This window comes from Sceloporus occidentalis, unplaced genomic scaffold, assembly GCF_023333645.1.
Source record: "Sceloporus occidentalis isolate IW3139 unplaced genomic scaffold, rSceOcc1.0.p SCAF_1, whole genome shotgun sequence".
Classification (NCBI taxonomy): domain Eukaryota; kingdom Metazoa; phylum Chordata; class Lepidosauria; order Squamata; family Phrynosomatidae; genus Sceloporus; species Sceloporus occidentalis.
The window spans coordinates 124,162,372-124,187,022 of NW_028316981.1; the positions used below are offsets into that span (position 1 = coordinate 124,162,372).

At 40.9% G+C, this 24,651-nt stretch overlaps 1 protein-coding gene across 6 annotated transcripts in view; it reads right to left on the minus strand.

Moving 5' to 3' along the window:
• The window catches only part of LOC149322085 (protoheme IX farnesyltransferase, mitochondrial-like), a 157,300-nt gene extending 146,738 nt beyond the window's left edge, over positions 1-10,562 (minus strand). For 3 of the 6 annotated variants that reach the window (XR_016282070.1, XR_016282069.1, XM_089534256.1), the window contains exons 1-2: positions 10,216-10,562; positions 2,625-2,752 (exon numbers count right to left, since the gene is read on the minus strand). Coding sequence is in view for 4 of the 6 variants with exons in the window: in XM_089534256.1 (XP_089390382.1) it covers positions 2,625-2,717 (93 nt within the window). In the remaining 2 variants the exon portion in view is untranslated. Of the gene's footprint in view, positions 1-2,624; positions 2,753-4,008; positions 4,097-10,215 lie in introns of those variants that run through there. The other 3 variants (XM_089534274.1, XM_089534283.1, XM_089534292.1) reach the window with 3 other exon arrangements.
• Positions 10,563-24,651: the final 14,089 nt, after the last annotated feature.

Consider the following 24,651-nt stretch of genomic DNA (forward strand, 5'->3'; position numbering starts at 1 on the left):
AATTGAATAGAGATAAATAAAAAATTCTAAAGTTAGGCCACAAAACTCACAGGTACACAATGGGGAATACACGGCTGAGTATTATGAGAAATGAACCTTGGGATTATTGTTGATCATAAATTGAACATGAGCCAGTAGTGTGATGCTGCAGCAGAGAAAACAAATGCTTTTATAGCTTACATTAATAAAAGCTAAGTTTCCAAGTGAAGGGAAGTAGTAGTCCACCTGTGTGTCGGTCAGACTTTATAGGGAGTACTGTGTTCACTTCTGGGCATCTTATTTTAAGTATATATCGAGCAGATTCAGAAAAGGGTAGCAAGAGTTAGAGAGAACAAAACATATGAGAAAAGTTGAAGAAGCTGACATGTTTAGCTTTGAAAAGTGACATGACTGCACTCTTTGAATACCTTAAAGGCTGTCACAGAGCAGAGGGGGCAGGCCTGACCTCTGCTATCCCAGAAGGGTTTACTGGTTTTAAGTTACAGGAGGGCAGATTTCAACTGAACTGTCAAGGAACGTCTTGACAGTAAGAGTGGTTCAGCAATGGAACCAATTACCTAGAGAGGTGGCTGGGTCTCCTTCTCTGGACAACTTCAAAAAGAGGCTGGACAGCTACCTTCTAGAGACACACTAGCAGTAGCTGGAGATATTGCATTGAGCAGGAGGCTGGACTTGATGACCAATGAGGTTGCTTCCAACTCTAGGTGACTCTAGAGCCACCACTCCCTCCCCTCGGCCATTTTCTTGCCCAGTTCTGAGAATCAGAGAAATCCTGCCTTTGAACACAGAGGTTGCATTAGTATACCTTGAAAAACTATCAATGTGATTCTTTATTTATTTAAAAGTCAGATATCATTCCCTTTTAATCAGATGATCTCCAAAGTGATTTATAAGCGATTAAAGCAAGACCAGGAATGTAACTCCATGTTCAGCAGTCACTGGAAAGCTGTGAATTAGTTGTGACATTAAACCTTCTCTCAAAATTGCTGATGCTCCTCTTGCTAACAGAACTCATGCTAAGGCCATGCAAAATACTCTTGCCCAGGAAATGTGCTACTATGCAACTCAAAAGTTAACTACCATAGCAGAGCAAGGTTTCTCCTTACCACACAAATGATTATTTTTTATTATAAATAACTTTATTTATATCTCATCTCCCCCCCCACACACACAACTAAGACTCAACATGGCTTACAAATTAAAACAAGTACAGTATAATTTGAAATCCAAAAAGTCAAAATTAACTATCAGTAACATTAAAAACAATCTAAAATGTGCAAATAAAAATAATGAAAAACAGTTTTAAAGTAGTACAATTAGAAGTACACAGAGCTGGGGAGTAGGAATAGGAATATGGAGTAAAGGAGTAAGAGGTTTTTGCGGGAATAGGTATAAGGAGTAACAAAATATATTTGCTACTCCTTCTTCCTGTTATTATAATGAACATGCAAACACCTAAAAAAACATTTTATTATATAGCACTGGGAAAGGGACTGGGAGGCAAGGAGACACACACACACACACACACACACACACACACACACACACACACAGTCTTGCAAAGCAACCAGGGCTTTTCTCCAGGGCTGGGAAATGGGAGTAGGAGTGAGGACTAAGGAGTAAAAGCTTTTTACATGAATAGGAGTAACACTAAGAAAAAATATCTTACTCCAGAGTAGAACAAGGAGTAACCCCAAAATCACCACTGCTTCCCAGCCCTGGAAGTACTGCACTCAATTAAAGTTATTTTCTTTAAAAAAAAAACAGTCCTCAAAAGTCTGCCTGATTTTTTTAAAAAAAGTCTTTGCCTGCTGAAGGAAAGACAGCAAGGAGAGGGCTATTCTAGTCCACCTAGGAAGGGAGTTCCAAAATCCAAGGGCAGACACCAAAAAGGCACTACCTTGCACTGCACAGCCTGTGCTTCTGCGGGTGGTGGGATTAAAAAAAGGGCCTCTCCTGGGGATCTCAAGGCCTGCGTAGACTCACATGGGGGAGATGCTGCCTTTCAGACAGCTTGAACCTTTCAAATTGTTCTGTACTGATGGAATGGTGATGTTGTACAAAATACAAAAGTATTCCTGCCTCTTCCCAATTCTTTGGTGTTTGTGGCCACTGCTCTTACAGGATGTACAATGAGCACAGTGACAAGAACAAGGAAGTATATTACCATAAGTGTTATATGTAACTGTAAGTAGAAAGCTACTACCATTTCAAACACTCATCCATACTGTTTTCTGAATGTATGAATCGGACTGTAAAAGAAAACATGATAATTTAAGTATCTGGGTACTGAGCAGTAATACCGACAAGATTATTAACCACTGACAGAGTATTTTTAATATGCATAGCAAATGTCTGAGCGAGAAATGAGAAAATGATCTTTCAAGGGTTGAAGACTTAGGTTGTGGCTTAGAGGACTTAGGGGGGGAAAGATTACAAAATAAAAAACCAAAAACTCAGTATTGCTGCCATCTGGAAGGGGAGCAATAGGTGCATCAATCTACTTCTACGGTTTCCCCTTTGCTTCAAGCCATTCTACAGAAAGCGGTCTCCCATCTATCAAGGGTTTATAACAAATGCAAAGACTATCTGCTGGTGCAGCATGCAGTGTTATATTGGCTTACCATGCGCTTGAGGAAGTGTAACTGCTGAAATGTAACCCCCCTTTCTTTGGCGGCTCTAAAGAAGCACGCAAACTTGTACGGTGCTTGCTGCATGGTTTTTTTTCCTTGGAGGTGCTAGAAGAATATTTCTACAAATGAGAAAAAAAGCAGCTGAATTTATTTATAATAAGCATTGGAAGTAAAAGTCGTACAGATTCCTAGCCTCAACCAACAGCAAAAGAAAGTGTAAAGAAGGAATGGAGACAACATACTGCTTGCAAAATCCAAAGGGAAATCATTCAGTGTTTCCTTTCAAACAACCCATCAAGCTAATCTTTTCCACTCCTGCTACTGCCATTGGCTATAAAGCTGTTTATAACTAGACGAGCATCAACAAGATGGAATATTTACTTAAAAGTAGGTATTGCCCATAAAAGTAGCACCCGAGTTGAACATTCACATCAGGAGAGTTGTTGAGGGTTTTGTTTTTTGCACCAGCTGCAATGTGTGTTTATTACTGATCTTAAAAACTACTAGCTATGATATAAGACAGCCATAAAACTTCATTTTTAATTGTCACAGTAAAAAGTCTCATGACAATAAAGGAAAACACTGAAGCAATGTTTATGAGCCTAGTGAACGTGCTCTAGCTGCTCAAGTCGATACACCACAACTGTATTGAACCCACACTAAAATGGAGCTCCTGTGTCTAGAACAAGCCATTTCACCTATTTAAGAAATGTGGTGTAAGTTACTCAGAAGCTATAAATGTATATATTAGTTTTTACGTAAGAGACAGTATTATCTTGAAAGAACACAGGTTATTTAGCTAGTAAGACTTTTTCGGTACTAAAAAGCCAGTAACACTGCTTGTAGGCAGTACAAAAACACTTTCAGGAAGATTTATATACTAAATATATGGAACAATGACAGTGGTGAGAAAACTTTTTCTTTCTCCTTTAATAATCAACAAATTTCAGATAAAAATATTTGCAGAGGTTGACTTCAGCTGTCTTAAGAGAAAGCAGCAGAACAACAAATCTAAAAGGAAATATAAGACTAATGGCAGCGTCAAGTAAAGACAGTGCAAACTTTAACACTTTCCCAAGTACCCAGATTTGCAGAGGCTGGAATTGCCCTTACAATACAAGAGTGTTACCATGGACAATGGCAAAACTACCCATGCCCCCTCCCATGACACACTTTTTCAACTCCATATGAGGGCAGAAACAGGGCAGTGGAAGGAGTTTGTTGCCTGGACTCTTCTTTCTTGCTTTAGACATATGATATACAAACCTACGTGCTGGTTAGGGAACTTTAGTAAATAAAGATAGTGCTGGAGACTTCGGACTTATCTACACATTTTAATTAATGTGCTCTGTAAACCAAACCCCAGATAACATACCTCTAGAGTCCTCTTAGTATCAGTGCCCAATTTCAGATGTCTTAGTTTCATGGTCTTGCAGCTATGACTTTGACAGACTTTTATTGTTATAGATTCTAGCCCAATTGCTATTTCTTTAGCATTTTCAAGCAGTACAACTATGAATTCAGTTATAGATTTGAAGTCAACTTCTATCTCAACCCAACATTGATTATGGTACTGCAAGAGAGACACAGATTACCCTTTAAATCAAGTCAGCCCCAGAGGAAGAGGTAGTTAGTGCAAATAATAATAGTTTCAAGAACAAAACAAAGGGTGAGTAGTTCCTTACTGTGATTTTTTACAAATGTTCTCTCTTCACCAGAAAATGTCTGGGTTTTATCAGCCTCATGCATTTCTGAGAAGGAGGCTGATAAACCCAGATCTATCCACGTCTACTAGTTTCATGTAGCTAGGCTTATACATTTCAGCAGGTTCTCACACATCCAGCTCTACACAGGGCTGGATAGTAACATTCTCTGAATTCTTCTGAAAATATAAATTGTTATTCTTAATATGTTTCTTGTTTCATTATTGAATTCTAATTCCAGGAAAGAGGGAAAGTGTGATGTTTAAATTGTTTTGAAGAAAACATGCATATTTGCCAAACATGCATAAAATAAAGAGGAAGCAGAACTGACATTATACAGGTACTGATAATGTGTTCTGTAATGTCCAATACCCAAGTTTGTTTTGATGTGCACTAGAGTGGCCATATTCCATCTAGCAATTTCTAGGCGGTGTGTTTCCTTAGGAACCGAACCAGTAAGCCAACATAAAGACAAAGAAAATTTAGGGGAAAATCTAGGGCAAAAAAATGTTTGCAAATTATTATTGCACTAGTGAGAATTTTCCTAATTTCTATGCTGCCCAAATTAAAAAATATTGAACCTCAACTCAATATGTCATTTCTCCCTTGATGAAGTAGTATGCTGTCCCACATTTGACTACATTTTTTAAATTCTGTTTACTTTTTGCAAATGAGGTGGTTTTCTCATTAGCTCAATAGGTTTCCACTGCCCAATTGCTTCAGTGAGGCAAAACTCACAAACTGCTTCTGTGTCCCGGCTAGAAAAATCTTCTCCGCACAAATCTTGTGTCTTGGTCTTGGCTGTTCTGGGGCTTTGGAAATATTCGGACCATGCCTGTCATTTGCACATGATCAGAATCCGCTACTGGCAAAATTACCTCCGTAATGACTTCTGAGCATGTGTGAGTGACAGGAATGCCTAAAACATCTCCCAGCCCAAAATACAGCTAAAATGTAGCTGCAAAGCAAATGGGGTGTGTATGTGACAGAAAGGCTCACTAGTGACTATGAGCTCAAATTATGGATAATATTTACATGTCCCAGACTCTGCAAATAGTTTCTTACAAAAGGATTTTAAAAAGACAACCATGACGCTTTCCAGACCACCCAAAAGGGCGGTCTGTAAAGCACCCTCATTTGCTGCGTGGAGGAGCCTCAGCGGCCAAATCACGCGACTCCTCCGCGCAGCAAAAAGAAGCTGCAAAAAGCAGCTTCTTTTTGTGGTGCGGTAATGATGCCACAAGGCACCAATGGCGCACTTGCAGCATCATTACTGCGACGCGCGGACGCTAAGCATCCGCTACATCAAGATGGCGGCGCCCATGTAGAATGGGCGCCGCCATTTTGTACGTGCTCAGCACATACTAGTATTGGGGGCGTCCGGAGAGGACGCCCCTTTCTAACCCTAGTACGTGCCGCGCATGTACTTTTGGTCCGTGCGGAATGGGCCCATGTTAATTTTTTCCAGCATAAAAAGGGATTGTGGGGAATAATGTATCAGCACCATTGGTACTTTTTAAGCATGAGCCATCATGAGTTTCATCCATGTCTGATGTACTGATGGGGTATAAAAGGATGTTTAAACCATGGATTTTGGCATTACCAATGTGTGTTGGAGCAGATGGCCTTTGGGGTCTTTTCCACTTGAATGTCTCCTTTTTCCTGTTTTATGTTCAAGGAAAGCATAAGCTGGAAAAACATGTGCAAGGGTGGTTGTTGTTGTTGTTTTAAATTAGGGTTGAGAAGTTTTTTTTCAAGGTATTTTAATCCACTTTAATTTTATTTCATAAAGTACTAATATGCCTATTTTAGCTGATGGGTTTTTAAACAGCGGCTGGAGGGCTATGGGATGATTTAGCAGTGTGCATCCTGCTTCAGAAGAGGGCAGACTAGATGGCCTTTGAAGTCATTTCCAACTGTGTTGGTTTACACTTCTATGATCTCCTATTTTGAGTTATTGCAAAGCAATGGAGAAGATTTTGCCCAACCTCTCCTTGGCCCCACATTTTCTCTTCCACAGTTCCACATAGCATAATACACTTCAAAGCACTAGCATTCAAAGGGTTATGAATACAGTTGGCCCTCTGTATCCACAGATACTTTATTCATGGATTCAACCATCCATGGCTTGAAAATGTTCAAAAAATTTTAAATTCCAAAAATCAAACCTTGATTTTTGCCATTTAATATAAGGAACACCAGTTTACTATGCCATTGTACTTAATGGAATGTGAGTATCCATGGGGGTTCTGGGACCAAAACCCAGCAGATACTAAGGGTGCACTGTAATGGTAAATATTATGACTGCCAACTTTTTCTATTCTTATCTTCCTGAAGAGGCAAAAAGAACTGACAATCATTAACAAGTATAGCACATTGTCATCCCTACAAGGACAATTCCATTCAGAAATACATTTTACCATTCTTCCAGAGCAATACTGGAGTATATGCTTTACCATCCTTCCAAGCAATACTGGAGTATATTGGGCCAACCTGTTATGTTTCTCCCAACTCATGGACTAAAGTATGCTACTTCTCTTGCTGTCTCAACATCCTTTTTTCTCGAGAGCTCTCACAATCTGTCTTCCACTTTCTCTATTCCAATTACATTACTGTCATCCACACTATTCATCTCTTTACTACAACATCCAGAATTCTCTCCTCCTTTACCTGAGTCTTGCTGTTGCCTTTGATATAGTTTGTCTCCTTTTCCAGCTTTTGGGACTATCCTCATACAACACTTCTAAAGGAGAAACATGTTTTCTACCTTCCCTTTATTATCAAGGGGCCATTCTCTCTTTCTTATCAATATATTTCAATAACTTCATCAAAGCCAACAGCTCCAATGCCTTCTGTACAAAGGTAACAGCTAGCACTCTCTTTCTCTCCTTTCCCACAGAATTCACCCGTTAATCCTTCATCTCCAACTACCTCAATGGTTCACTATCATCAGAGTGTCAAATGTGTCCTCTTTACACAAGCCATTATGCCCTTGTGTACTTGTTACATACATTGACCCAACTCTTTTCTCACTTTACCTGGTAAAAGTTCTGATTCATATTTTTGACTATGGAAAATTTCCCTTCTCTGGTTACCATCAAAAGCCCGATCACCTCTACCCAGAACTCTGCTTGCAAGACTACAAATCTCCATGTGACAATCCTCTTTAAATCTTTACTATAGAGTGCTGTTTGCACCGTTATATTAGGGTTAAGTTCCTATACAGTGGAAGTTACATAACATGTCAAATTATTTGTGCATCTTACCCAGTACAGTCTGCTATGGCTAGCTGCATATCTCCAGAAACTTACTGCCTGAACCCTTTAACTGGAAATGTCAGGAAGTGGACCTAAGACATTCTACTTGGAAAGCATGTGCTCTTACGCTATTTTTCCACAACTTTTATTTGAAGCTTCTGTAACAAACTATATAGTCTCTCTCCCAGATTAAACCCAAAACAAATGTATACAAAACTGAATAGAATGTGACTCTGATAGCAAGGATAAACATAGGAGAATATGAATAGAATGCATATTCTCCTATGTTTATTCTTGCTATCACAGTCCTATCTTTCACCACCAACTCTGTAAAAACTTTAAGACTGTAACCGCTTCCAGCAAACTAACCAGCACAATATGGAATAAGATGTATGCTGTGTGGCAGGTTTTTCATTATCTATTGTTGTTATTTTATTGTATTTTGATCCCTACTATGTAAAGGGCTGTGTAAATTTTACAGTGCTCTATAAATAAATGTTAATAATAACAATAACAATAAAAATAAAAATAAGGGGCTACAGGGTGATGGGACACCAAAGAAATAATTTTCTCACCATGCCTACAGTAACTAACAGCTTGACAATTATATTTCCCAGTCTAAACATAAGAGAAACCCAAAAAGGGTTGAGAAAAATATATTATATGTAGGAGTAAAATTATGATCATGTTATGATTATGTAATTGTATGTGATGTATGTAAGTATCCCTACCACCATTACCTTTGGATCTGTCTAAATACTGTAAAGGGAGCAGATCCTATCTGATTCTGGAAATTAAGCAGCATCAGCCCCAGTTAGTACTTGGATGGGAGACTGCCAACTAATACCAGGTGCTGTAGGATATATGGGTGGTTCTCAAACAGTGGGGCAGGATCCCCAGGCAGAGTGTGAGACTTGGAGGCCCTGATCCCCCCCTCCCCACTGGCTAAACCTTATCTGTCCTGGAGGGGGAAAGAAAGGCAAGGAGGGCACTTGGAGCAGCCACCTCTGCCTGAGGTAGGAGGAGAGCAGAGAAACTCACTGGATCGTGGCCCATCCCCAGCTGCCAGTTCTTATTTCCCCACCCATCCCATCAATGCCCTGGTTGTTGGGATGAGAAACTGTTGAATGATTATATTCATGTATATTCATGAACATACATGAATGGGCAAACAAAAATATACACACTACATTTTTAATTAATATACTACATTTAACAAGAGAGGGAATGCAACACCCAGATGTAGGTGTAAAAGGGTCACAAGGGTAAACAGTTTGAGAACCACTGGGCTATATTTCAGAGGAAGGAACTGGCAAAAGCACCTCTGAATCTTCCTTGCTGAAGAAAACCCTATGAAATTCATAAAACCATAAGTTAACAAGCGACTAGAGGCACACACATACAGACAGTGCCTAAATACCCTGAAGGCATCCTATCTGATCTTGGACACAAAGCAGGGTCAGCCCTGATTAGTACCTGGATGGGAGACCACCACTGAATACTGGTGCTGTATCATTTCTGAGGAAGGAGTTGGCAAAATCAGCTCAAGAATATTCCTTGCCTCAGGAAACCCTACGGAAAATTGATGGAGTCACCATAAGTTCACAGGGAACTTGAAGGCATATACGCACACAGTGCCACTATCCCCTCTCTGTGTGTATGCACACACGCATAGGAGACTGTGAGTAAAAAGGCCTTTACATTTCTGCTTAGAGATCAGTTCCTTGCCTAAGATAGCCCTATGAAAAATTGTTTCCAACTTACACTGACCCTAAAGTGAGACTATCATAGGGCTTTCTTGGCAAGATTTCTTCAGAGGGGGGTTGCCGTTGGCATCCCCTGAGGCTGAGAGAGTGTGACTTGCCCAGGGTCACCCAGTGGCTTTAAATGTTAATAGCTAATAGTGCCTCTCTATTCTGCTCTGGTCAGGCCCCACCTGGAATATTGTGTCCAGTTCTGGGCACCACAATTCAAAAAGGACATTGAGAAACTGGAGCGTGTCCAAAGGAGGGCGACTAAAATGGTGAAAGGTCTGGAAACCTTGCCCTATGAGGAACGACTTAGGGAGCTGGGGATGTTTAGTCTGGAGAAGAGAAGGTTAAGAGGTGATATGATAGCCCTGTTTAAACATTTGAAGAGATGCCATATTGAGGAGGGAGCAAGCTTGTTTTCTGCTGCTCCAAAGACTAGGACCTGGAACAGTAGCTGCAAGCTACAGGAAAAGAGATTCCTCCTCAACATTAGGAAGATCTTCCTGACAGTAAGGGCTGTTTGACAGTGGAATGCACTCCCTCAGAGAGTGGTGGAGTCTCCTTCCTTAAAGGTCTTTAAGCAGAGGCTGGGTGGCCATCTGACAGGGATGCTTTGATCGTGAGTTCCTGCATGGCAGAAGGGGTTGGACTGGATGACCCTTGGGGTCTCTTCCAACTCTATGATTCTATGACTCCATGGCTGAGCCAGGATCCCATCCTGGTCCAAGCATAGGCCAGGCTGACTCAGCAACCACCGCCAGCCTCTCAAGGGCAAATCAGAGCGGAGTCCCATGGCTATTTGTTCTTCTTCAGAGAATGCCCACAAGGCCGGACTGGAAAGGCACAGCCACGGACCCCTGGGCAGCATTACCTACAGTCCCGAGGGGGGCCAAGCCCTCTGCAGGCAGAAGGCGCCAGGCGAACCCATGTCTGCTGAGGCCACACTTCTGTTGATCCTTTCCCTCGATTCGAGGCACCGCGGAGGCCCAGAGTCACCTTCCCAAAGCCCTGGAAGCAGACGCAGAGGAGAGAGCCCCGCCGCCTTCCTCCGATACTAAAACCCGCGAGGCTGCTACGGAGTGCGAGCGGCGGCTGGACCGACCTCACTCCACCTCCGAGGCCTGGCACGCGCCTGCCCGTCCCTGCCTTGCCCTTCCTTTCCTTCAACGCGGCTCCCTGGGCGCCGCCATCTTAGCCGGCTTGACCTGCTTGTCCGGAGTTCGCTTCCGGGGAACGGGGCGGGACTTCCGGGGACTCCGCCCCCTGGAAGGGAATGGCCGTGCCGTCTGGGGGCGTGGCCGTCGGGAGCAGGGGGAGGAGCCTGCGGTGGCTCTGGGCTGAGAGGGAAAAGGAGGAAGGGAAAGAGCCCCAAAGGTCCTCCATCCTGAGCATGGCTCAGAAGCATGAAGTTACATCCCCGAGACCCTGTTTAGCCTTTCCTTGGCCGTGTCCTCCGTTGTTTCTTGGCTGCCCTACATTTTATGGCGCCTTGCCCTTGCTTTGTTTCCTCTGGCCACCCTGGACGAGTCAGCGCTCTCTCCGGGAGGGGTTCCAAAGCGTCCTCCATTTGGAGCAGGAGCAGGAGCGCTTTTAGCTTTTCTTTGGTCTTGTCCTGCATTCTTATGCTTGGATGTCCTACATTTTATAATAATAATAATAATAACAATAATACATTCACTCATTTACATCCCGCCTCTCTATGGATCGAGGCGGGTTACAATACATTGCAATAAAATACAGAAATCTACAAATATAAAGCATACAGATTATAAAAAACAGACACAACCCTATATAATCCTTTACAATTAAGGCATCTGTCCGCCCTGCGCATTTCCACCTTCTGTCCAGGAGGGATTCCAAAACATCCTCCATTTTGAGCAGGACTAAAAAGCATGAGTTTACATTGATAGGAGCGGTGAAGGCGCTGGCTGCCTTGACTGCAAGAAGGGCAGGTGGTCCCTTTGAGGCCCAGGTGAGCTCCCATCACTGGCCCCAGACAGCCTAGCAGATGGAAGGCATGCAAATGCAGGTAGATAAGTAGGCGCCACTTCTCAGTGGTGCAGTCATCCTGGCCACAGGATCACAGAGTGGTCTCTGACAAGGCTGGCTCTTCGGCTTAATGGCGGAGATGAGCACCACCCCCTTGGTCGGACACAACCTGACAGCCATGTCAATGGGGAATACCTTTTTAAGCATTTATCTGGTCATGTCCTCCATTTTCTTGCATGTCCTACATTTTGCAATGCCTTGTCCTCCTTTGCGGTGAGGACCAGCACTTGTTCTTTCTTTTGTCTGTCCTGGATCTCCTACCAATCAGTTACTCAGATGACTGAGTGTTACTATTACTGGATGAGTTACTATTGGGGGGGATCTTCCTGTTATTCGCTATGCTTATGTTCATAAATCTCTATTATGTTGCCCTCTGCCATCATGGCAATCTTTTTTCTGTAAGCTAAAAAAATCAACAAACCTGTAACCTTCTGTGCTATAGACATAATGCAGTTTGATGCCACTTCAGGGAGACCAGATGTCCTCCTTTTCCAGGACATGTCCTACATTTCACCCTTCTGCCCAGGACAAATCCAAAATGTCATCCAGCTTGAGCATGACTAAGAATCGTGGATTTACATATATAAGAGAGTCTCGAGCATTTATTTTGTAATATCCTACATTTTTCTTGAAAGTCATACGTTTTGCAGTGTCTTGTCCCCATTTGTGGTTATGGCATATGGTCACCTTGCACCACTTTAAATGCCATGGCTCCATCATACAGAATCTTGGGATTTGTAGTTTAGTGAGGCACCAGCTTTAGCTGCATCATGTAAGCATTTTTGGTGATAAGGTATCACAAGAAGGGTCACCTTTGCCTCCCAGAGCACAGTGCTAACATATGTTAGTTATGGTGTCATTACTGTTCTCTCTGTGAGAGTCAACTACTGCTGCTGCCCAGTAGCTTCTTGTCCCTCTGTTTTGTATCCAGTTGTTCTTGGCAACCTTGTTTCCCCTCTCATCTCCTCACCTCTCTTTCCTTCCCTCCCTCAAGCCTTTAATGACTCCAACCTTTTGCCCTACCCTTTAGTTCCTCCTCTTCTCATGCCCTCCTGCCCCTTTATTGAGTCCCCAGTACCCCCTGGTTTTTCTTTCCTCTTGCCTCTTCTCTGGTGGCCTGCATGGTTTTCAGATGTGGAGAAGAGTGCGGAGGATATCATGGATGGCCAAAAAGACAAACAAATGGGTCATCAAATTGATCAAGCCTGAAACCTCCCTAGAAGGCAAGACAACAAAACTGAGGCTGTTGTACTTTGGTCACATCATTCAAAGGCACGACTCACTCGAAAAGACATTAATGCATGGAAAGGTGGAAGTCATTAGAAAGAGAGGAAGGCCACATGCCAGATGGATCGACTCAATCAGGGAGGCCACATGTCTCAACCTACAGGACCTGAACAGAGCAGTGGAGGACGGGATCTTGGAGATGTCTCATCCATGGGGTCGCCATGAGTCAGGGCCAAGATGAGGGCAGTTAACAACAAACAAAAACAACAACCAGCACTCTTTGTCAGAGAAGGATAAATGCTTTATAAAATTACAAATCCCAGAATTCGATAGGATGGAGCTACAGCACTTAAAGTGATGTCAAACTGCATTATTTTTACAGTGGAGATGCACCTTGAGACAAAACCCGTTGCTCCTTTATCCTCTGAATTCTCTCTCCATCTTCATACAGCATCAGTAGTGATGGAGCCTCCTCAGAGTGTGATGACTGCTAGCATTGGGGGAGAACACAAAACCCTGCATTGGAGCTTTATGCATTTCCTGATTGGTGTAGGGTCTCACTCCATGTGTGGCTGGTGTATCAAGGTGGTGGTGATATTTCTTGCTACAGCTCTGTAGTTTAGGACCTTTCTTTCCCACTTCCCAGAAGAGTTTAGTGGTTTCCGGGACAAAATGATAGGCCACCAGGTTTCTTTTAGGGGAGCTGCACTTGTTGAGCTGCTGCCTGTCATACAAATGCCACTACTTGAGAAAGGGTGAACTTAACCATCAACCTCTTTAGTTTAGTCATTACAAGATACTTAGAAGAGATGATACCATGCTGCAGAGATACAGTGTTACTTGTTTGCATCTCACCTCTGGTTCCTCAACCTGTAACTTAGCTTAGGTAAAGGCAGAAGGAACTACCATAAACACAACCAGTAACATCATTTCCTAAATGGTAGTGGGTTGGACTGGATGGCCCTTGTGGTCTCTTCCAACTCTATCATTCTATAATTCTATGATTCTATGGCCAAACAACAGTTTGGACTCACATTTCTCCAGTCATAGTCTGGCCATAACAACTCTTACACAGCAAACTGCCCAGCTGTATAATCCCATTCCCTCAAAAATCTGGCAGTACCCAGACAGCATGCAAAGCTTAGTCCCTGTTACACTGGGATGCTGTAACACCATCTCTAGAGCTCCTTCACTGTGGCACATGGGATTGCGTCTGAGTTAATTCTGTTTTTCAGAATTTAGAGAGAGTACTTGTTTATGTAGATCAAAAGAAGAAAGAAGCCAACATTTGGCACTATGTGTCAGAAAAAGGGTTCACTTATAATGCATTTAACTCTACGTGTGCAAAAACAACTCTACTCCCCACTATTTTTATTCTTTATACTATTAATATCCATTTTAAGTGTAGAAGATGGAAAGATCCAAGCAACAATGTATCTGGACAAGAATTTGTACCTTCTGGTTGGCCTAATTTTTGTAAAAGTATTCCTTCACAGTTTAAATTTTGATGTACTACATGATCATATTCCAATCTCACCTCTGAGAGACTGCAGTGACAGACCTGGTTCCTCGTCTTGTAAGGTAACTCAGGCAGAGGTAGAAGCAACTGGCCTAAACAAACCCATTAACTTCATAGCCAAGCAACAGTTTGGGCTGAGCTGTGTGCCCAGTCATCATTTTTAATTTGGAAAAAGGAGGTTCATTGGGAACCCAGAAGAAAAAGTAGATGTTGTTGGAAGTTGCATACACCTCTAATTGTTTAGAATACTTTGTATGAGCAGTATTTAGATCAGGGGTAGGCAACCTGCGGCCCGCGGGCCGGATGCGGCCCGGCGAGGCCTTGGGACCGGCCCCAGCCTGGTCCTGCCACCGATTGCCGCCGGGGCTTTTGGGGGGCAATTGTCTATAGAAGCCTCAGAAACATGCATTTATATTAACATTTTTTAAAAAATCAGCATTTTTTTTGCGTGTCCTCCATTATTTAAAAAAAAGTGTCTTCCATTTGAAAATTTTGTTCTACATTTGTCCTGGTTTATTTATATATTTAATTTTTTTTAAAAAAATTATTTAATTATTTATTTTTTGGCTTCGGCCCCCCAGTTGTCTGAGGGACAGCAACCCGGCCCCCGGCTCAAAAAGGTTGCCTACCCCTGATTTAGATAAATAAATATACCCTTGTAGATGTCCATACATGTTGATAAAAAGCTGCTGTTATGTGCCTGTGATGGAATCAAAATACAAGGAAGACCACTTTTGTAAAAAAATTTCCCTGCTTTCTCTTTACTCCTTTCCCAGAAATTATCATGGGTAATTATACTTTCCGCATCAGTCATACTTTGCAGATCTAAACTAGAGGTTACCAAAGGTGGCCAAAATGCCTTACATTCCCTTCCAGAAAGGAAACAGGATTGTTGCACAGCTCCTATTTGACTGTATAGCCACTTTTCTGAAGATGATAGATGGGTGCTGTTGTATTTGTGAAAAGAGAAACATGCACAAGCCTTCTTCCAAAACCATTTATTGTTTCAACTGATAAGACAAACTGTAGGCCACAAAGAAAATGGGAAGAAATGTAAGATTTAACTCAGAATTATCTCAGTTCCATCTAGACCCAGGATTGTTGTATGTCCTTTGACAAAATTATGAAGACCAAACTGCATGCTTTTGCTCAAAGAGTGAAACAGTTTATTCAATTTGCTCACGATGGCTTAGCTGTTAAACAAACAGAATGCATTCTAAATGCAATCTTCTTTATCTACTAACCTGAACAATATAAATCAATACATTAAAGGCAGTCCTCTGAAAATGGAGGTTGAATATAGCCACCATGAATTTGTTCTTTGTTAATTTGTTCAATCCCTGTTTAAAATTATTTAAACTAGGAGCTATCATTTTATCTTGTGGCAGCAAATTCTATAAATAAATGACACTGTATGGCATAATTTCTTTTGTCTGTCCTGTTCTTCCATTCTTCAGATGACTGAATTTTATTTTTAAGAGAGAGGAAGAAAATCTTCCTGTCATCCTCATGCTAAAGTTAATAAATATCTATTATGTTGCCCCCTGCCATCATGGTAATCTTTTTTTGTAAACTAAAAATCCTCAAACCTGAAGCCATCTGGAGTGGAGGGGCAGGGAGGAAACAATCTTTTTGTAGCTCAGAATTGATCTCTTCAGCTGCTTTTCTTTTTGTGTGGGTAAAAAAACTAGGTGAGAGCGTGGATCAGTTTCATTGAAATAAATAGGGTAAGGAGACAGGGTCAGGTAATGGCCACTCATGTCTTATGATGGCAGCTGCAAACACGGCTGAGCTGCAAACAGTTCTCAGTCCTGTGTACTTTAGTTCTTACTGCCTTCTTAATCCCTCAGTTGCATGTCTGGCTGGACACTGGCTTGCTTACCCGATGTTGGTGGTTGTAATGAGATATGTTCTGGAATTCCCTGAAGAAAGAGTGAGAAAAGTTCAGAAGCGTCTTTCTTTCGGTTAGCCCAATAATCTTGTGTAGTTTTCTAAAGTATAGACAGGCTGGAGGTAAGTGCATTTACCTTCCCTGGGGAGGTTTGAACTGGATTAAGCTTTATTCTGACTTTCTAGTGGAACACAGGAAGCAAAAAGCAGGGGACCTAGAATAACCTTTCCCCACTGGAGGCTGTACTTTATTTGGACATTCCTTACATTCATCAGGAATTAAGTGCTGAAATGAATCTCTGTTGAGTGGCGGTTGGGATTGCTTTATTTATTTATTTTAACACTTCTACTAGAGATAAGTAAAAATAAAACCTTTTGTATAACTGATAACACAGGTCTACAGAACGCCTGGCCCATGAGTCCAGATTGCTGAAACCAGCCATTTGCATGTGACTCAAAGTCTCAGCGAGCTACTTCTTTCCACTGCTTCAGTCACTTTTAGCACTCAGGATTGTTCTTCAATGGTGAATTGGGAGGGGGAAGTAGTTTAATGTCAAAAGAGAAAAGTTTAAACATGTTTCATGTACCTGCCAGACTTCTGCTATGATCAGTACCAGAAAAGAGCCACAACTCCCCTGACTGTTGCTTGTTTACAAGACTGCTGGAAAAATCTCACCCCTTCCCTCCCAGAAAATTTACTTGTTCAAAGAAGATGAAGTTCCAGTTTTGATCTGGGTCTCAATATGGGGAAGGGGATTTTAATCCCCTTCATACTTCATCCCCAGTGTAATCTATTGTTATTATTGGTGGATGGGAAAATTTTCCTAGCATACCAGCATATCCCTGAATACTTTCAACTCCATGACTAATAGCAAATATCATCAACAGAATTGTGGCACAAGGGAGAAGGACTGAATGCCTGTGCACAATGGTTTTCACCCCCCCCCCCCTCCACAAAAACACATATTTTTACTGGAAGAAATTAAAGATATTGGAGGTGTGTGAAATAGTGTTACTTTTTAATAAATAATAATAAATAAAACTTTTATTTATATCCCGGTTTTCTGTGACAAGACAATCAATGCGGCTACAACATGTTAAAATCCACATTTACAAATTTATGTCCCAAATTCCCCCCCCCTTAAAACAGGATTAAATAAATTTCAATTAAAACATCTATTAAAAACACAATAAAATAAAAGGACAGAGCGGTGGGCTAATAAATGATGTGGGGGGCAGTCATTCCGTGGCCGGGTACTTTTATTCAGGAAAGGCCTGCCAGAAGAGATCCGTCTTGACAGCTTTTTTAAAGCTGTCTAAGCTGGCAATTTGACGGATCTCGTCTGGCAGACCGTTCCATAGTTTGGGAGCAATTGCAGAGAAGGCCCTCTGGGAGGTAGCAGTTAGTCTGTTTTTTAAAGGATGCAATAGATTCCTCCCAGAGGACCTGAGGGTGCAGGGCGGATTATATGGAAGTAGGCGATCCCTCAAATAGGTTGGACCCAAGCCATGTAGGGCTTTAAAGGTTATAACCAACACCTTGTACTGTGCCCGGAAACTAATAGGCAGCCATTGAAGAGATTTTAAGATGGGTGTTATTCAGTCACTCCTAGTTTTTCCAGCGACCAGCCTAGCTGCCATATTTTGCACTAGTTGAAGTTTCCAGACTAGGCACAAGGGTAGCCCCATGTAGAGCGCGTTACAGAAATCAAGTCGTGAAGTTACCAGTGAATGCACAACAGTTTCTAGGTCCTTTATTTCTAGTAGTAATGTGTGTTGAGGCAGTGGGTTTTAGAGATTGTGGAGAGATTTGCAGGGCAGATTTGCATGTGAAAGGAGACTAGATGAAAGAAGGAGAGTGGTATGAGACAGAAGTGTGCATATGGGAAAGATCCAGGGGGGTAGGAGACAAACAGGTCTCTGGGGTAGCTGTTGTGTGTCTTCAAGTCGTTTCTGACTTATGGTGACTCTAAGGTGAACCTATCATGGGGGTTTCTTGGCAAGTTTCTTCAGGGAGGATTTGCAATTGCGATCCTCTGAGGCTGAGACAGTGTGACTTGCTCAAGTAGGAGACATTGATTTGACTTGAAACAAGAGCAGATGTTAGTACAGTATACAAATAGTTTATATAGTGTTAGAAATTAATCTGCTTTTTTGATTTCATTAATAATAATAATAAATAAAATTTAGTCAGCTCATTCACCAAATGACCATTTGGCCTTCAAGGCCATCATTAGTACCAGAGCCAATGGCAGCTCATATTGAGTCATTATGAATCACAGGTAACCATCTATATATTGGTGGGTTGAAGAGACTTTTTAAAAAAATATATTAACATCTGAAGTTTAAAATACCTTTGATTTCTAATAACCCTATTTGTTCATTGCCCATCAGAATGGGTGAGAATCATTTGGCCCTGCAGATGAGGCTGGACTGTAATTCCCAGCATTCCACACTTTGGCTCTGCTGAAACTGGGCTGTTGGGAAGTGCAGGTCATCAACTTCTGAAAGGCTACAATGATTCCCAACTCTGCTTGAGAAGTCATCTAGTTATGGAGATATCTTTGAAAGAGCCAGGTGACCTCATCCATTGTGAGGGTCTGAGTGATTAACTGAGAAACAGTCTGGATGGGGAATGTGTGCATGTGCCTTCAAGTCACCTGTTGACTTATGGCAACTCCGTGATTTTCATAAGGTTTTCTTCAGGGTTAGGGAAAAGAAAGTTTTTCAAAAATAAGCCCCAAACCCATTTTTTTTTTTTTTTTTGGTTTCAACTGGGGTAGGTTTGTTGTTGTTGTTGTTGTTTAAACCACCTCTTTTGCATAAATGTGTAGGATTACCGGAAAATTAAGTAGCAAAATGCAGTACAAATGTTATTACCACTAGCTTAAATAATTGTTCTTTTAAAAGTGCTCTTTTAAAGCAAATTGTTTTGTTTATACTTATGTTAATTGAAGGATTTGTTTCTCAATTATAGTTCTTGCACTGTAAAAATAAAGTGATTAGAAAAAAGCAACTGACACTGGATGCCGGTCTAAGAATGAGCAACTGCCAATCAACTGTTAAAATTAAAATGTTTAAATTCAGACAGTCATTGCTATTTCAGTAAAAGGTTTGGAAAATAGTAATAGTCAAAAGACCTTTTTTTTTTTTTTTTAAGAATAATCAACTGAAAAAAATAGGAGTGCTGTTGTTTTTTAAGCCATTGGTTTAAACCATGGTGAAAACCATCCTGGTTTAAACCAGTCCACCCTGATCTTAGGCAGAGAATGCTCAGAAGTGGTTTTGCCAGTTCCTTCTACTAAATATAGCTGACAACATCTGGCATTTGTTGATGGTCTCCCATCTAAGTACTAATCAGGGGTGACACTGCTTAGCTTTCAACATCAGATAGGATCTGGTGCCTTTAGGAAAAGTTGAAGGCAGTTATTGCTAAAAGGGACAAGGCAGGATTTGAAATCATGTGGCCCTCCAGAATTTTTTATTTATGTTTGGATTGCTGCTCCAACTATTCCTCACTATTGGCAATACTGAATAGGGCTTGCAGTCTAACAGTATATGGGGAAGCATATAGTTCCAGCTCCTGGAATAAAGTGTAAAATTAGAATTCTTCTGGTATAGGCAAAGACCATTACAAGGTGCAGTTGCATAGCACTAGTGTCACATCTTAGTTTCCAAGACATTTTAAGCTTGGAACAAATGATACATTTCCCCTCCTTGTACATCTTGCAACCATTGCCTGGGTTGACATTGATGGATTCATTGATGGATTTAAATAGTATCAGCCACAGTCCTAAATATTTGTTCCATGAAAAATGTACCGATACCAATAATTTTCTGAAACAAAAAACTCCCAAAGCTGAAATCTGTTGATATGTTCTCAACTGGCAAGAAAACATTTTGTCTATCATCTTGACTGTAAATATCCCCTTTGCATTCTCCAAAAATAAATAAAATAATCTAAGGTGTGTTCAAGAGATACCCAAAGTATCTGATGGATTGCATTCAAAACATGACTTAAGTTTTAATTTTGGTCTCATCATGTAACACACCAAGTTTGTGTTATCTGTGATTAAGCATGGGAATTTGTGTAGCATAACAGGCAGATGAACAAGACACTTTATAATATTGGCATCTCTATGGCATAGTGTCTTGAATATTGGACTGCAACTCTGGAGACCAGGGTTCGATTCCCTGCTTGGCCGTGAAACCCAAAGGGTGACCTTTGGCAAATCACATGCTCTCAGCCTCAGGGTGAGAGAATGGCAAACCTCCCTTGAACAAATCTTGCCAAGAAAAACCCATGATAGGATTGCCTTGGGGTCACCATAAGTCAGAAATGACTTGAAGGCACAAAACAACAACAAGAACAACAACACTGCCATATCTAGTAAAATAGCTAGAAGATTACATTTAAAGGCAGGGAGGAATAATTAAAGGGGTGTGGAGCAGTCTTAAGGACCAGTCTTCCATATTCTCCTTTTCTTCTGTACACACTGCCGCAAAAGGGAACTCTGGGGATGGAGTTGGGGTGTGGCGCCCATATGATGCATGCCCTGGCTCTGTCCCCAGGGTGGTGTGATGCCACATGCTGCACCACACAGCATGTACCATCATGGCTCTCCTCTGGAGCTGCGTCTGAACTCGGCAGTGACAAAGGAGCACTGTAAAGCCGCGGTGCCACAGCTATTGCACCCTTTGCAGGGCACAAAAAGGGGCTGATTTTTGCAGCTCCTTTTTACACCCTGCATAGACCAGATTGGAGTCCCGGCATGCGGTCACTGTGGCCCCAATCTGCACAGTCCCTAAAATCCCTATTTCACTGTGAGGCTTGTGCTATTTTTCATCATTTATTTCTGTACTTTTCCTTTCCAGCAATTGTTTGACTTACCTCTTGCCTCATAGTTAGAATGCAGTGTTTTGGCCTAACTTTATGTTACTTTAAAGGATCTTTTGTTTCTTGCTGGTAACTGCTGCTTTTTGAGGATCATAATATATTTTCAGCTTCCTGCTTGGCTTTGATGGTTTAATACTATAGTTCTATTGTAGTTCAAGGTCAGGCATCATTATTTAAACAACACTTTAGAGAGGTCTATATTTTATTCACCTAATTGCTGTGATTTGCTATTTTTATTGCACATGTTTCACTGGCTACTATAGAAAGAACACATCCCAGTGTATTTTGTTTCAGGGTGATGTGTGATATTTAACAATGGGAGCCCCATTAATGTTAATTATAGCTACATATTAACAGCATTACATAGTGCTTTTCCCTATTAGTTCAAATCATAAATGTGACTGGAGAAATTTAATTAGCCTTCTGTAGTCAAATGAAGCAGCTTCCAATGATGAAGCATAAAATCAGAGGCAGTGTATGGTTCTCCAAACTACCTTCTTCCTCATGAGATAAAAAAGCAACAGGTCACCTTTCTAGATTGATTTGTTGCCCGAAAATGATACAAAAGTTAGGCTGTAAAAACGCAGGGTTTTTTTAAAGTGCATGGTTCGTAGCATGTGTCACTGATGTTATCACCCCACAGAGACTTGGCATACTTTTCAATACAAGGCTTGAAAAGGGCAAATACCAAATAAATAGGAGCATATACTGGCTGTTTTTCTGTAACTCTTTGCAGATCATTTCAGAGATGTGGCTGAGTACCATTCTACAGTTGTGAAACAGTACCTGAGATATTTCTTAGTTGTGATACTCCAGTCTGGTCAGTTAAGTGAAATAGTATCTGTATGTTTTAAGTGTATAATCCATGTTCAAGTCCTTAAGAAATCATGTGAAATTAAAGACCAAAACTTTTTACATTGATAAGTTCTTTTTACTGATGGCTTCAGATAAAATCTCCCCCAAATCCTGCAAGTTGTTTAAAAATGGCTGCTTATTTTCAAACATGGCAGATCTGAAAAAACTTATAAATCCACCTGTCTAGATCTGCAAGCAACTATCTCTCTCTTCTGTCAATATACACTTTAAATTTATTAATATATCCTGCATCTTATTCATCTGCCCATCTCTGACTGCATATGCTTGCTCTGTTTACCCACAGGCACATTATATCTATTGATCCTGTTAAATTCAGTGTACCATTGTTGTCTGAATATGGTTCATCTACTGGCATATCTGCATATACTATACCCTTGCCTGTCTTGTATCCAGCTTCATTAAATTTACTCCATCCATGCATATGTTAGGATGAATTTGAATCACTGAGTGGCTTCTAACATATTATAGACTCCTTGTGCCCCACTGTGCCTATTGTTGCCAATTGCCATCACATATGATGGAAAGGTTATCTCTGAGAAAACTGATCTGCAGTGGAAATTTCAACCAGCCCTGGATTTGCAATAGAGAAACATGAAAAACATGTCCTATAATGTTTTCTTATTTACAGCTTTTGTGTTTGCATCCCACCTATTGTATTATTCTCCAGGAACAATAGCAGTAATCCAGCTGCAAATAAGGTGAATGGAGAGTGCATGCCTCATTTCAGAGGAAAGGCAATCTATATTACAAGAAAATGGGGGGGGGGGGCGCACTGGCTACTTTTTGTTACACTGGAGTAGGAATGCTAGAGGTCCTTTGGGGGTGATGAGGTGAAGAAGTGGGGAGTTCTGACCCCATATGACTTTGCAGAGGTCAATGCTACCCTCTGACTCCCTTAAATTCTTCACTTCTTCCTATGACTTCTGCATACTAAGAATATTTGTTAATTTCTGTCTACAGTTCATCTCCCAACAGTAGTTATGGGGGTTATTTGTTTCCATACAACAGCATATGCTAAGCTCATTCTAGAGAATCATTTAAACCACCAGATGCATTTCCCAAGGTAGCAAAGAGTGACAGAAAAAATAGTGTTCAAAAATTCAAAGAAATCATATGTGTCATTGAGAAATGAGTTCTTCCCCTCCCACCCTGGGTATGATGTATCCCTCATGTTAATAGACCAGCCAGAGAGACTACTTTTCAAGAGTATAACTAACTGACTTGCAAGGGTACCATCACTCCAGAGCCTAGTAATTAGGCATAGTGATGGTGTTATATCACTGATCCTGGGATTCAATAAATAATTCTTTTTATAGTTTTGAGGACCACCAAGGTCATATTAGGGGGAGGTTTGAAGTTTGCTTTACCTGTTTTGCTGAAGGGGTATGATTTCATATGGGAGGAATTGTATTACGTATGTTTTTGTTACAAATTAATCTAAGAATGTGGATGGGATTCTCTTTCTTCTGACAGGCCACTCATGATCTTCATTAATCTGACTATAATTTCTTCAGTTTACTCTGGGAGGTTCTTTTTTTCCAAAGAGCATGTTAAGGTTTATGCTCTCCTTTCCCTCTCCTTAATACAGTCTTTCTACAAAATTTAAATAAAGAGAATTTTTACAGATAGCTTAGGTCAAGACTATCTGGCAGATCATATCTCCCTGTATGAGTGGCTCAGACTCTGAGATCATCAGGAGGGGTCCTTCTGTCAGTCCCACCACCATCACAAATACATTTGGTGGGGATGCAAGAGAGAGCCTTCTCGGTGGCTGCCACAAGACTCTGGAGGCCAGAGTGACCGCCTGCTTGTTGTCCTTCCATCGGCAGACTAAGACATTTTTATTCAGAGAGGCTTTTATAATGGAAAGTTGTAAAAGAACAGGCTGGAGGGTGCTGTATTGTTTTAACGGACTTGTTTTCAAGTCTTTTATCTTTTTAAATTATATTTTATTCTTTTAACTCGATCCTAAATTATCTTAACACTTCAAATAGTTTAATTCTATTTTAATGTTAAGTTTCTGTATGTTTTTAATTGTATTGTTCTTTTAAATTTTGAATCCCAACTTTTGGGTGAAAGTGGGATATAAATAAATACAACAACAACAATATTAATACATCCAATGACTAATCCCAACTAGGGCAAACTCTCTGAATCAACTGTGAAATGGCAAGACAATTTATGTAAATCCCCTTGCACCATTTGGGTTACTGTAGTTCAGTAACTGGTCATTCTACAAAAGTTTGCTTTTAGGTAAAGGTGATTGTTATTGTTACATGCAAGGTCTAATCCCAACTAAGGCAAACTCTCTGAATGAACTGCTGAATAGCAAGTCAACACTTACATAAATCTCATTGCATTTTTAAGGCTATTCTAGATGAGTATTTAGGTTTAGTATATAGAGAGATTTTGTAGCACCTTTGAGACTAACTGAAAGTAAAAATTGGCAGCATGCATTTTCAAATGTTTTAAAATGCATCTGAGGAAGCGGTCTGAAGTCTACGAAAGCTTATGCTGCCAATTTCTTTCAGTTAATCTCAAAGGTGCTACAAGATCTCTCAACATACTGATTCTACAGACTAACATGGCTATATCTTTGAATGCTATTTAGGTTTAGGTCATTGTTGACCCAAAACTTACATCTTTGCTCTGAATGTTGATCGTGTGAATTAGGAGTTTATCGCACACATGTTTGTAAACGTTCCAAGGTCTCAATGGTAACGGAACGGAACGGATTTTATTGCATAGCCTCGTTACCAAGACATTTGCAATGGGTTCCCGTTCCATTCCGCGTAAAATGTCCCTGACAATTCTCTTCCGTCCTCCCTCACCAGTAAACGTTATGAGAA